This window comes from Olea europaea, unplaced genomic scaffold, assembly GCF_002742605.1.
Source record: "Olea europaea var. sylvestris unplaced genomic scaffold, O_europaea_v1 scaffold1923, whole genome shotgun sequence".
NCBI lineage: Eukaryota > Viridiplantae > Streptophyta > Magnoliopsida > Lamiales > Oleaceae > Olea > Olea europaea.
The window spans coordinates 174745-190110 of NW_019237053.1; the positions used below are offsets into that span (position 1 = coordinate 174745).

At 32.6% G+C, this 15366-nt stretch overlaps 1 protein-coding gene across 1 annotated transcript; it reads left to right on the forward strand.

The window, feature by feature from the left end:
- Positions 1-2852: 2852 nt before the first annotated feature.
- Positions 2853-3179, forward strand: LOC111379040. Its single transcript, XM_023002364.1, has one exon. The coding sequence runs from the start codon at positions 2853-2855 to the stop codon at positions 3177-3179; it is 327 nt and encodes a 108-aa protein (XP_022858132.1).
- The last annotated feature ends 12187 nt before the right edge of the window (positions 3180-15366 follow it).

Below are 15366 nucleotides of genomic sequence, written 5' to 3' on the forward strand. Positions count from 1 at the left end.
ATTAATCATTGAGATGAGTCGATCGTCACTCTAAGGTATTTTCCTAGGCAAATTGAATCTGAACTCAATAGGTCGATGATGAGATCGTTGGACTTTACATTGTGATTTGATCACAACAAATTTGCCATATGAAAATAGGACTTAGAGGGTAATGCATGTTGAAGGGCAAAACGGTCATTTTGCCAGTTTCAACATATTGACGGTCAAATGGGGGTTGACTTGTGGAACGATAATCAGATGATATTGTTATTGGATCATAATTTGCTTCTATAACTATCACTCGACTCGAGAGTGCAATCTCGATTTTTTGGTAGAATAAGCCGGGATTAATAGATGTATCTCAATTGGTCAAGAGTTGACCCAATTGAAAACATCTATTGGAGTTTGGGTCATGTGAGTCCAATTAGGTCCCTCTCTTGGTTCCAATAAAAGGTGTGTGACTTAATTGACCTACTACAATAAAGTCTAAGAAAATTTGTGCAATTTCCAAACCCTAATGAGTCATTATAAATATGCACATTATTGGCATATTTTTGGGTGATTTTAGGGTTAGCCACTTTTCACATTCTCCAAAAGGAATAACACCTAGGGGAGAACAATGTAGAAGATCTAAGGGAGGAATCAATTGGATAGGCCATTAATAGTTCATTCAAAAAGGTTATCTCCTCCCCTTTCTATATATTTGAGGATTTTATAATTCAATGATCTCAAGGTCAATCAAATCCTTATTTACATGATTTTAATCTTCAAAGGAAAATTAATTTCCTATTGTGATGATTAAAGTTCATTAACCAACAAATGGTATCAGAGCCAATGTTATTGTATTCCTTAGTAGGATTTTTTTCCCCTAGTGTAATATGCATTTTAGTTAGGTGGTGTTAGGTTATTTGATTTTGATATGTTTATACTTTAAATATGTTTAATTTATTGTTGATACACTCATAATCACTTTTGGCCCTAGAATTTTTTTTTACTTCCTATTGTAATTCATTTATTATTGTTATTCTCTAAGAATATTGTAAGTCATAAGGCATTAAGTTTTTTTTATTTTTTCTCCATTTTCGTTTTTGTATTTTGAGGAAGAAATGTAAACTTATTGCTGTAATTTCAATGAAGAAGAAGAAAGAACAAGGAGAAAGAAATAAAACCAAAAACACAAGAAAATCGGACAGCAGCTGCCTCACAGGGCAGCTGCTGCTGGTTTCAGCAGCAACAAAGACTGCTGCCTTGCGAGGCAACAGCAAGCTACAGGCCGTCGGAGGGCCGGCTCCGGCGGCAGCGTCGGTGGCAGCTAATTTTGGGTCACCGGAGTGTGTGTTTTTGGTGGAAGTATGTTTTCTTGCTAGGGTTTGAAAATTAGGGTAATTTGGATTTTTTGGGCCTTTTCTTTAAAACTTGGGCCAATGTTTTTGGATAATGGCCAGTTGATTTTAGGTTTTGGGCCTAAAAATTAAATTGACCTTATTTTCTTGTTACATGAGGTGAACTACAAAGAAGATTGAAGAATTGGGTTGGGATGTGGCCCAATGTAATTCTTTTTATCCACGTTGTAATTTAAATTCTTAGGATGGGCCATTAGTGATTATTATTCATTTAATTATCGCTTTTACCGCTTTATGGATGGATGAATGTTTAATTATTATCGCATGTCATGTAGATTGAATGAAACACCACTCGGTGCACTAGAATCATATGCATTTACATTTAAATATTTTTTTTATCACTCTAAATTAATTAGAGGTGGTTGAAAAATATTTTATAATTAGCGCCGCCGGAGTGTGTGTTTTTGGTGGAAGTATGTTTTCTTGCTAGGGTTTGAAAATTAGGGTAATTTGGATTTTTTGGGCCTTTTCTTTAAAACTTGGGCCAATGTTATTGGATAATGGCCTAGTTGATTTTAGGTTTTGGGCCTAAAAATTAAATTGACCTTATTTTCTTGTTACATGAGGTGAACTACAAAGAAGATTGAAGAATTGGGTTGGGATGTGGCCCAATGTAATTCTTTTTATCCATGTTGTAATTTAAATTCTTAGGATGGGCCATTAGTGATTATTATTCATTTAATTATCGCTTTTACCGCTTTATGGATGGATGAATGTTTAATTATTATCGCATGTCATGTAGATTGAATGAAACACCACTCGGTGCACTAGAATCATATGCATTTACATTTAAATATTTTTTTTATCACTCTAAATTAATTAGAGGTGGTTGAAAAATATTTTATAATTAGCGCCATTATAATTGTTTATATTTGGCGGATTAATTAAGTGAAAATCTAACAGTACAAAATAATAAGTGGCAGCGGGTTTATAGGCATGTATAAACCTACGGCCTCCTCCGTCATCCAATTTGTTAATAAAATACGTATATTTAGTATCGAATTATATCGGTCTCTCTATAGGAAAACTACGTTATTTTAGATTAACTGAAATTGGATCTAGAAATAGAATTGCTTTAAAAATGAAATAATGGGATGATTATCCTATAGATGACATCTTATATATTTCGGATATTTTAAAATTATTGATGGAGGTTATTACACTTATATATGAATATTTTGGGGGACTTCCAATAGAAGATTTCAACAAAATTAATCATAGGTGAAATAATAATCAATCCTCATTTTCTTGTGGCATGAGATGCCTAGCTCAATAAAATGAATATGAGGGTCCCAACCTTGCCAACAACTACATTGACCACCTATAGAAGGCGTGTTAAAAGTTGTAAGGGTTTAAGGTTTTATGATTACCAATATAGTTTTGGGTCTATATTTGCATATACATATACATGTATCATACAAAAGATTATTGCTCATTTTATTAATACGCGAATCGTTAATTTTACAAAAAATGTCTCTTAATCCAGTATCAGTAATACTTAACAAATATCAACTTGTGGGAGAAAACTACGTTGACTGGAAAAGGAATATTAATATTGTTCTTACCGCTAAAAAATACAAATATGTGCTGGATAAAATTTGTCCCGAAGCCCTTAAAGATGACTCCACGGAATCTCAAAAGGCTGCATACGAAAAGTGGCATCATTCTGATGAGATGACCCATTGTTACATTTTGGCATTCATGTCAAATGTGTTACAACAGAAATATCAGAATATGCAAACTGCTTTTGGCATAATGGAAAGCCTTCAAGAGATGTTTGGACATCAAAGCCGATAAGCTAGGCAAATCTCCATTAGGGCAATTATGAACACATGCATGAAACCAGGAGTATCTGTAAGGGACCATATGTTAACCATGATTGGTCACTTCAATGCTGCAGAGGTTTTAGGAGCTGACATTGATTCCGAGACACAGATTGACATGGTCCTTGAAACTCTTCCTGAGATGTTCTCACAATTTATAGTTGATTATAATCTACACAAGATGGACATGTCTCTGACGGACTTAATGAAAGAGTTACAAAATGCTGAATCTGTTCTAAAAGCTAGAAGTGGAAATGCTTTGACTGTTACAGCTGGACCCTCTCATCTTAAGCCTTCTGGTGGCAAAGGAGGAAAGAAGATGAAGAGGCCAAACAAAAAGCCAGATAGCAAGTCAAAGGGGAAGAAAACTACTGCCGATGGGAAACCAAAGGGAAAGTGTTTTATTTGTGGACAGAAGGGTCACTGGAAGAGGAACTGCCCAGATTACCTAGCTAAGGGTAAGCAAGGTAAAGGCAATAATGCCCTATTCATTGAGTCATGCTTAGTGGTTGATTCTACTAATACTTGGATTGTAGATTCTGGAGCCACTAATCATGTTTACAATTCTTTGCAGGGGTTCCAGGAAACCAAGCATCTCAGTGAAGGGGAGTACACTCTAAGGGTTGGCACAGGAGCAATGGTATTTGCCAAAGCTGTTGGCACTTTTACTTTATGTTTTGAGACTCATAGGCATTTGATATTAGATGACTGTTATTATGTTCCCGAACTTACACGGAACTTGGTTTCCGTTGCACTTTTATATCATGTTGGTCATTCGGTACTTTTTATCCGTTCTACGGTGGTTATTAAGTTGAATAATTCTGTTATATGTTCGGGTCATATGGTTAATAGTCTTTATGTCTTAAGTCCTTTGATTGGCTTTGTACATAACACTACTACTGCTAATAAAAGAAAGAGGTCGTCTAGTACTAATAAAACTCTCTTATGGCATCTTAGATTGGGTCATATCAATCTAAATAGGATTCAAAGATTGGTAAAGGATGGTCCTTTAAATGAGTTAGAGGTGGAATCTATACCAACTTGTGAATCTTGTATAGAAGGAAAGATGACCAAGAGGCCCTTTAAAGCTAAAGGACTAAGGGCTAAAGAGGTTTTAGAATTAGTACATTCCGATGTTTGTGGACCTATTAGTACTCGGGCTAGAGGAGGATATGAGTATTTCATCACCTTCACAGATGATTACTCAAGATTTAGATACATATACCTTATGTCTTACAAATCCGAAGCTTTGAAGAAATTCAAGGAGTTTCGAACAGAAGTTAAGAAATAATTAGGTAAGAGTATCAAGGCCCTTCATGTTAGAACATTGTTCAAACAACTCAGTTCCAGATTTCCGCATAGAATCTAATAGTGATGACTTGGAACCTCCTACTGAACCAATGGTTGCTAATGAAGTAAGTGAGCAAGTGATGCCCACAGGGCCTCATAGGCAAATAGAATCAGAGGTAGTAGAAAATGAGGTACCCATTTTTGTATCTCCACATGTCCCTTCAAATGGGGATAATGAGGATGTTGTTCCTAACCAAGGATAGGATCAAACAGTGGGAAGAGAGGAAGGACCTTTGATTAGACTGGACAATCAGGCACCTTCAAACATTACTCGTAGTGGGAGGGTTGTGAGACCACCTTCTAGGTACTTGCTCTATGGAGAATCCTATCAGGCGATCTCTACTGAGCAAGAAGAAGATCCCACTTCGTTTAAGGAAGCAATGAAGGATGTAGACTTTGAATCATGGAAATTAGCCATGAACTCAGAAATGGAATCTATGCATTCCAACAAGGTTTGGGATCTTGTAAATGCACCTAATGGGGTAAAACCAATAGGATGCAAGTTGGTCTATAAAAGGAAAAGAGGTATAGATGGGAAGGTGGAAACCTTCAAAGCAAGGCTAGTGGCCAAGGGTTTTACCCAAAGAGAAGGCATCGATTATGAAGAAACATTCTCACCGGTTGTCATGCTTAAATCTATTCGAGTCCTTTTATCTATTGCCGCTCATTATGATTATGAGGTTTGGCAAATGGATGTCAAGACACCATTTTTAAATGGACATCTTGAGGAGACCATTTACATGATGCAACCTGAAGGGTTTGTGAAACAAGGCCATGAAAGGAAAGTTTGCAAGTTGTAGAGGTCCATTTATGGATTCAAGCAAGCGTCCAGATCTTGGAATGTAAGATTTGATCAAACCATCAAGACCTATGGTTTTGAGGAAAATCTGGATGAACCTTGTGTTTACAAACGCATACAAGGGAAGAAAGTAGTTTTTTCTGATTCTTTATGTAGATGACATTCTACTCATTGGAAATGATGTAGGGACATTGTCATATGTAAAGAAATGGTTGTCACAGCAGTTTGATATGAAGGACTTGGGAGAAGCTAGTTATGTTTTGGGAATCCGTATCTTGCGAGATAGGAAAAACAGAAGGATTGCATTATCCCAAACTTCATATATTGACAAAATATTGTCCAGATTTGCAATGCAAAATTCCAAAAGGGGAGAACTTCCTTTTAGACATGGAATTCATCTATCTAAAGAGCATTATCCCAAGAATGTAACGGAGATAGATAACATGAGAAAGGTTCCTTATGCTTCAGCTGTGAGAAGTCTAATGTATGCCATGCTTTGCACTAGACCGGATATTTGTTATGCTGTGGGTATTGTTAGTGGTTATCAGTCTAATTCAGGACCAGAACATTGGGTAGCAGTAAAGCATATACTCAAGTATCTTCGGATAACGAGAGATTATATGCTTGTTTACTCAAGACATGATCTAAATCCAATTGGATATACTGATTCTGATTTTCAATCTGATCGTAACTCTAGGAAGTCTACATCGGGATCAGTATTTACACTAAGAGGTGGAGCTGTGGTATGGAGGAGTATCAAGCAATCTTGTATTGCTGATTCCACCATGGAGCCATAATATATAGTGGCTTGTGAAGCTGCTAAAGAAGCTGTATGGTTTAAGAAGTTTCTTTTGGACCTTGACGTGGTACCTTGGGCAATGGGGCCCATAACGCTTTATTGCGATAATAGTGGGGCGGTTGCCAATGCTAAAGAACCGATGAGTCATCAGCATGGCAAGCATATCGAGAGAAAATATCACCTTGTTAGAGAAATTGTTCATCGAGGAAACGTGACGGTTAGTAAGATTGTATCAGCAGATAATCTTGCGGATCTGTTCACTAAGACCTTACCAGCTAAGGTTTTTGATGAACATCTTAAGGGGATGGGTATTCTTGATATGTCACACACTCTAAGAAGGGCAAGTGGGAGATTGTTAATTTGATACTCATTCTTCGAGTAATGTTCTGTAAAATCACATTATGAATTTACGTTCTTTTTTTGCGTGATATAATTTGAAGTGATTGTCTAAGGTTCCATGATCATATAGGACGTCACAAATTTTATACTCGATGGATCGGGTATAGTAAGACACAATTTGTGATATGATTAAAATTATGTCGTTCACAATCGGTTCATAAAGTTGAACACTTTATGTTGATAATATTGCATTGTTCTTATTAAGATTTGTCAAGATCTTGAATTAGGAACAATAATGTGTTTCAATGCATATTGAACGGGATCGTGTAGATGACTCATTTGTGACCGTTTGAAATGAGACTCTATTTGATTATCAAACAGGCCACCTAGATGCTGAGTGAGTAATGTACCTTTGATTGCTAGTTCAAGTTCTTTGAGATACCAATGAGTGAAGTTTTAAATGAAAGATTGATCTCGATGCTTTGAGAATCGAGCCGAAACAATTAGAGATCATATACTTACAATATTAGAACCCATTAATCATTGAGATGAGACGATCGTCACTCTAAGATATTTTCCTAGGCAAATTGAATCTGAGCTCAGTAGGTCGACGATGAGATTGTTGAACTTTACATTGTGATTTGATCACAACGAATTTATCGTATAAAAATGGGACTTAGAGGGTAATACATGTTGAAGGGCAAAATGGTCATTTTGCCAGTTTCAACATATTGACGGTCAAATGGGGGTTGACTTGTGGAACGATAATAAGAGGATATTGTTATTGGATCATAATTTGCTTCTATAACTATCACTCGACTCGAGAGTGCAATCTCATTTTTTTTGTAGAATAAGCCGGGATTAATAGATGTATCTCAATTGGTCAAGAGTTGATCCAATTGAAAACATCTATTGGAGCTTGGGTCATGTGAGTCCAATTAGGTCCCTTTCTTGGCTATAATAAAAGGTGTGTGACTTAATTGACCCACTACAATAAAGTTAAGGAAATTTGTGTACTTTCCAAACCCTAATAGGTCATTATAAATATGCACTTTATTGGCATATTTTGGTGTGATTTTAGAGTTAGCCACTTTTCACATTCCCCAAAAAGGAATAACACTAGTGGAGAACAAGTGAGAATATCTAAGGAAGGAAGCAATTGACTAGGCCATTAATAGCTCCTTCAAAAAGGTTATCATATCCCCTTTCTATATATGTGAGGAGTTTATAATCCAATGATCTCAAGGTCAATTAAATCCTTATTTACATGATTTTAATCTTCAAAAAAAAATTAATTTCCTATTGTAATGGTTAAAGTTCATTAACCAACATAATATTGGGTTGATTAGCACACTACAATATCTTTTTATTTTTTAGTTTTTATTGAACTAGGAATATTATTGCAAATTTGTTATGGTATATTTATTTAAAATATATTTTATTTTAATGTGATTATAATGTGGAATAATAAGTAAATTTTGTGTTGATAATATAATTACTCTAAATACTATTATGAATGTGTCATTGTGTTGTTAAAATTAATATTTAACTCTGATTGAATAAAAAATTATTTATATTTTTTAGGAAACACATATGGGAGCCTTACTTTAATTTATTCCAATTCCTTTAAACTAGTATAGTTCAAATCGATGAGGGACATTTTTGGGTAAACTCCAATGGACAAAATTAAAATTAAGTGCAAGTTTGAAAAGTGATTGAATTAAAATTTTAACAATTTTAAATTTTATGAAATGTGTGAATAACAAATATGTTTGATCAAAAGTGATAATAATAGTCACTTTCCAAACATGCATTAAAATACAATTTAGTTGTTAAATACAAACGGGCAAAGAAGCTAAGATTATCTCATAAGGAGCCCAAATAATGTTGGAGACAAAATATATATTCAGAGCATATTTGAGCCCCATTTTTTTTTTTTATGTAAAATGCATTTTAAAATAGTAATGGGTTGCATATAATATTTTTTTTATTAAAAAATGTATGGTTGAAAAGAAAAAAAAAGAAAAATGTATTTTAAAAAATAAGTATCAAACAAGAGCTTTTTTGCATATATTAAAAAATTGAAATTATAAATCGCCAAACTGACCACTCTTGTCCCTTGCCATTGAAGGTAACCACAAACATTAAAGACGAAGCAATGAACACAAACAGTTTGATTTATTTTTCTAAATAATTTTGACCTTTTTAGGATGGAAAATTAAAAGTTATCAGAATTTAACAATCTCGAACAAAAATGGAACCTAGAATCTAGTAAAGAAGCCTAATGATCAAAAGATTGTGCAATGTAAATGGATTTTCAAAATAGAGGAGGGTAATACAGCAACTGACTCCATGAGATACAAAGCTAGGCTTGTAGCCAAAGTCTTCACTCAAAAGGAGGGTGTTGATTACAATGAAATCATTTCTCCTATAATTGAGTATAAGACTATAAGAATGATTCTTGCTCTAGTTGTTCAATTTAATTGGAAACTTGAGCAATTAGATGTTAAGATTGCATTCTTACATGATAAATTAGAAAACCACATTTATATGTGTCAACCTTAAGGCTTTGAGGTGAAGGGAAAGTATGACTGGGTCTGCAAATTGCTGAAATCAATATATGGATTAAAACAAAGATCGAGACAATGGTATATCATGTTTGACATATATGTGTTGAAAACTGGTTATAAGTGAATATGATCACTGTTTGTACTACTTTAATGCTAAGACAAGATGTAAAGTGTATCTGCTACTTTATTTAGATGATATGCTTCTTGCAAGTTCTAGAAAAACTGAAAGATTTAGGGAATCAATGAAAATACTGGTGATGGTAATTAAAAGTAGAAGGGAAGAAAATTTATTAACCATTTCACAATAATCATACCTAAATAAGGTTCTGATCAGATTTGGCTTGAAAGAGGCAAAATTTGTTTACAACCCTCTTGCTGTACATAGAATCTTTCTCATGCTCAGTAAACAAAAACAAAAACTGGATTATGGAAGTAAAAAACATACCTTATGCCAATGCTATAGGATCATTTATGTTTTCTATGATCAACACTAGGGTTGATCAGGCCTATTCAATCAGCCTCTTAAGTAGATTTATGTCTAACTCTAAGAAATTTCATTGGGTTGGTTTAAAGTGACTATTGAGATATAGCAGGGACTTTAAGCATTGGATTAGTTTTTAAGAAAAGATTTGAAAAACTAACCTTAAAAAGCTATGTAAACTCTGATTTTCCTAGTAGTGGTGGTGGTTTTCATGGTTTTGGTGATATTTGGGGTGGTTTTATTGGGGATGGTGCTGATGGATCTAGAGCTAGTGGTGATGGATTTGATGGTAGTAGTGGTGGTAGTTTTATGGTTTTTGTAATGTTCGGGTAGTTTTTTAGCCTTAAAAATTTGTTCGTGGGAAATCCGTAAGCATACGAAATCGTTGACAAGTAATAGATTTAGTGCGTTAAGAGTATCGTTCCACAGAAAATAAATTCAACTCAAATTTACTAGTTTCGTATGAAATTCGAATTATGTTAAACAAAATGGAGATTTTGATTTTATTTTTGTTAAATTATTCTAAGAAAGCAATAAAATTTTGGTTTTTAGCAAATTATGGATTTCGAATCCGCCTATTGCATTTATCTCAATTCTTGATTTGTAATCTAATTTCCGTTCATACGCTCTTGACAATCAATAAAGCTACGATATATAATTTTCTTTTCCAAGACAAGTTAAATCTATCTTAACCACAACGCAAATATATTTCTAACCTGAATTCGAATTGTTAGAACGCATTAATGTTTAGATTATCTATATAATTACACACGTGATAAATATTATTCCTAATATCTATTGTACATATGTTAATTTTGCTGCGTTCTGAACTTATTGTGAGTCTCCAACACTACAACAATCAACTAATTATCTAATTGGTGGCAATCAATTAAATAATACAATGGGTATGCAAAATTAATCTAGATCTGCAAGAATTAAACTAAAATATTAGTTTTAAATTTAAAATAAATAAACAATAGGGTTCATCTTTATCCAATACGTACAAAAGCAGATATAGCCTATCATATTAATATTTAAATTATAATAAAAATAATAGAAAAATATCACCAAGATCATGAAAGAATACAAAAGGCGTTGATCTTCAAGTCTAAAGTTGAATTCTACAAACTCTTGATGTAATTGAACTTTAATTTATTGTTAGGGCTTGATCTCCTCTCTCAAAATATAGTAGTTGGCTCCTCGCTCTTAATGAATTTGATAAAACAATTGTGTATGAAGAGGCAATTTAGGATTTTCTTCATTGCTGCCCTTGTCTTGTATTTATATGATGAAATTATGTTAAAATTCACGTGCAAATTACCTTCCAAAAGAGTTTTAATTGAATAAGGAAAGTTGCATTCGCGTGCGCATGACTTTGTCCCTGCACATCATTCAATATTTTAATCATAACTTTCTCTTTCAATGTCCGATTGAAGTGAATCAAAGTGTGTTGAAAATCTAATTCAAAGAGCTACAATTCCTCTTGAGATACAACGTTTGCTAAAAAAAAGGGTCTCAAATTGACCAAAAATCTTGAAGATATTTTATGTGACTAGAAGTCGATTTATGGTAATATTCTAATCATATCTCATTCCTTTTTTTACTTTATTTTGCATTCAATTGACTCCTATATCTTTGAAGTATTTTTTGCGGTTCAAATCGACCATTGGATATGTACACTTTGGTCTCCCATACTTTGGATTCTTTTATTTTTGCTCCTCTTTTGTTCCTTTCTTCCAATTCCACCAATTTGCATTGAGTTCAACCTAACAAACATAATTAACACATAATTAAGTTATAACTCATTCATATCACTACAAATACTTCAATTTATTGGCCTGGATAAGTGTACAAAATGAACTTATCAATGGTGTTGGTGTATCTAGAGCTAGTAGCGATGTATTTGGTAACAGCGGCGATGATGGTCATGATGATAGTGCTTTGGTTGGGTAGGATGGGATGGGATAGGAGTGGGGGAATTTTATGACCAAGTATTTGGTTGATTATAACCAATAATTTTGTTAATTTGTGTTGAATAAATAACTTGATCTGAAAAATGTGATTGCGATTTACATTTTACTAAATTGTGACTGATAAATAATTTGTGATCAATTAATTTAATAATTTGCTACCACAAAATATGTTTCGACTTGTAAAATTTGTGATTTGTGACCAATGAACAATATGTGATCTATAAATTTTTTGATTTGTGACCATGAATTAATTTGTGACTTATAAAAGTTTTGATTTTTGATCAAAAAATAATTTGTAATCAATTAATTTGATAGTTTCTGACCAAATTGAATAGAATTGTGACCTAAATATATCTAATTATTATTTTATAAATAAATTTTAATAGTGTTTGATTTTTAAAGTTTTAAACTTTATCTATTAGTTTTGAAATGGATCATAATTAATTTCTTAGATATAAAACTTTCCCTTGATTATCTCCCTATTTTGCTGGCATTTTTTAATATAAGATAAACGGTTTTATTTTTGATATCTTATATAATCATCATTTTTAAATTTAGGTGGACATCAATATTCAGAGTTTTCCCATGTTTACATCCGGGGTGTCAACCTCGGATGTACAAAAGAAATCCCATATTCATATGACTTGTTTACATAGCTAAAAGTTTGCTATTTTTTATTACGGGTTGAATTAAGGTTGCTTATTGAATCAGCTGAAATACAATAAATTATAGCACGCATTCACTTTATCATTAACTTCCATATTCAACGTATGCAGAAATTATATATTCTTTGAAGATGAGCATGTGAAAGGAAACATTAATTCATAGAAATAAAATGAATGTTAGCATTAATTGAGAATAAAAATCATAAACATAAGGAGCTGAATAAATACTATATTTTTTTGCTCAATTCACATTTTCATGCAAATATCTATTACAGGTAAAAATCCAAACAAAATTCAAAATCAAATTGGTAATAAAGTTCTTTATTTCCATAAAGTTTTTTTGCATGACAAAATCATATGCTGACTTTTACTATTTTCATATCGAAAGGAATCTTGAAATTTCCATTCTACATAGTGCCAGACCCATAAAATCAGACCGTATTCAAAATATCTTCATTTTTCTTATCACGATTCATGAAGGTAGGTATTATTATGATCTAATGTTCTGTCGTATTTTAGTTAGTTATATAGTTATATCAGTTGCTAGAAAATTTTTAGCAGTTTTTTCTTTACCGATTGACACATGTTTACTTAGAATGAGAGGCCAATCAATGGTTGGTAGGGATTGTTATGCTCAGAACAAGGCTCTTGATAAGACAATTTGCCTTGCCGTTCTAAGAGTTGTATTATGAAGTATCGTTGTTTGGTAGAAGTGGTGTCCCATGAATGCACACTTTGGCTAATTTGATTCAATTGAGATAAACATGCGGCACTTTGTATTGTTCAAGAAAAATTAATTGAATTAGCTCACTTTCTATTGGTTATACATCAATTATCCAACTTTTTTGATTGGAATGTCATCTCATATGTGCATCTAATTTTTCCTCTAAATTGTTTAGATATTATGAATAGTTTTGTAATTGCTATGAAAAGAGAGAAAAGAAGAAGAGAGAATGAAAGTCAATAAATTTTTGTGTATTTTATTAAGAACAAAAGTCGTATATTTATAAGAATTGAGGATACAACGGTAATAATTTCTAGGGATGTACGGGGTACAATTGTCATTCACTAATAAATTTACCATTTACAACACTCCCCCTTAAATGACACATTACAAAATATCTGTCTTGTTAAAACATTGTTTGACAAAAATTCAATGGAACAAAAAATCAAACGAAGAAAAAAAGTACAGTTATTTTAAAGTAAAAATATAAATGATGTCTCATTAAAACCTTATTAGAAAAATCCAATAAGACAAAATCTTGACTAAGAAAAAGAGTAAACCCACTCCCCCTGATGAAAATCATTGAAGATTTTTAAGTTGATGCATTCCAATCTTGTAAACCAATTTTTTGAATGTAGATGTTGACAATGCTTTTGTAAATAAATCAGTCACATTATCACTTGAGCGAATTCGTTGAATATCAATATCGTCATTCTTCTAACGCTCATGTGTATGAAAGAATTTTGGAGAAATGTGCTTCTTCTTTTCACCTTTGATATAGTCTCATTTGAGTTGTACAATACAAGCTGCATTGTCTTTCTATAAAATTTAGGGATTGAAAAAGTCCTCGCCCCTTAAAGAGAAAAAAGAATAAAATAAAAAAATAAACGGGGCGGGGTTCGGGTGGGACAGGCCCCAGTTCTCTACCATTACTAATAAAATTGTTGAACTATCTTTTGTTAAAATTACCCCGTATGATACTTGGGTATGATAGGTCATATTTCTCAACCATACACATTCTTGGTTTGTTTCACGGATTGCAATAATTGCAGAATAATTTAAGATTGTTGCTATTAAGGATTGCTTCACAGATTTCTATGATATAGCTGTTCCTCCACGTATAAACACATATCCTGTTTGTGAGTTAGCTTTATATGGATCAAAGAGATAGCTTGCATATGCATATCACACTAAAGCAGATTCTCAATCAAATCAATAGTACCCTTCATGTAACGAAAATATGTTTACCACCATTCCAATATTTTTGACTTGATGTAGAGCTATATCTTGCGAGAAGATTTACAAAAAAGTTATGTCAAGTCGAGTACAGTTTACAACATAAGTTAATACTCCAATTGCAATGAGATATGGTATTTCAGGACCAAGAACCTTTTCTCTATCTTCAAGTGGACGAAATTGATCATTTTTTACATCAAGTGATCAAACAATCATAGATAATGCCAATGGATGTGCATTATTCATATAAAAATGTTTTAAAACTTTTTCTGTATATGTGATTGATAAACAAATAATCGGGGTTTTCTAAAATCTTTCTTTTCAAATTAATTTTTCAAATAATCAGCAATTTTGTTGAGCTTTTCAGGAGTTTCAATTAAATTTAAATCATCAACATAAGCCACTACAACAAAACTATGATTTTGCGACAAGAATTTTTGCGACATACAAAAAGTTGTTGCAATAAATGACTTAACGCGACACATTTTTAAAGTTTGTCATGAAGATTGTGATGAAAAAAATATGTACCAAAAACTATAAGACGACATAAAAAGTTGTTGTGAAATGTGAGATATTGCGACAAATAATAAAGAATGTCGCCGAAAATATGAGGGAAGCAAGGCGCCAAAATATTTTTGGTGGGAAATTTATGGCGACAAACCTTTTTTTCTTGCAACAAAATGCTTGTGATGCAATAGGGTCTCTTTTTGGCGATAAAAGAAATCTGTTGCTAAAAATTCTATAGTTGGAGGAAAAAAGGACTACAAGAAAATAACTTTTTTGCAACGGACAAAAAATATTGTAGTAGATTTTTTACAATGCTCACCCATATACGTAGAATTTAATATTCTCGTAGAGTTGAAGGATACTGCAACATGCAATGCATGTCGCAAAAGCCATCAAATGTACGTTGTTGTAAAGTTTTTACGATGTATCTTATCCGTTGATTTTATTTTATTTTGTAACATTCTTTGCTTATTGTCTTAACTTTTTTTTTCTAGCATTTTTTTTTTGTAATAAGTGCTTGTTTTTTTGTCTAGCTAAATTTTAATGTGTAATACAAATTTTTAAAATTTTTAATTATTTTTTATCAAGAGCAAAATTTTTATAATAAAAGCTGTATAAATTTTTTTTAAAAATTTATTCCCAATAAAATTAAGAAACATGCATTGGACGATTAACCTTTCAATCAAATAATAACTTACAAAAATAGAAATACTAGGTC

What these genes read in the sequence shown, in the direction of transcription:
- LOC111379040 (XM_023002364.1), top strand. Translation starts at nt 2,853, where the DNA reads ATGTCTCTTAATCCAGTATCAGTAATACTTAACAAATATCAACTTGTG.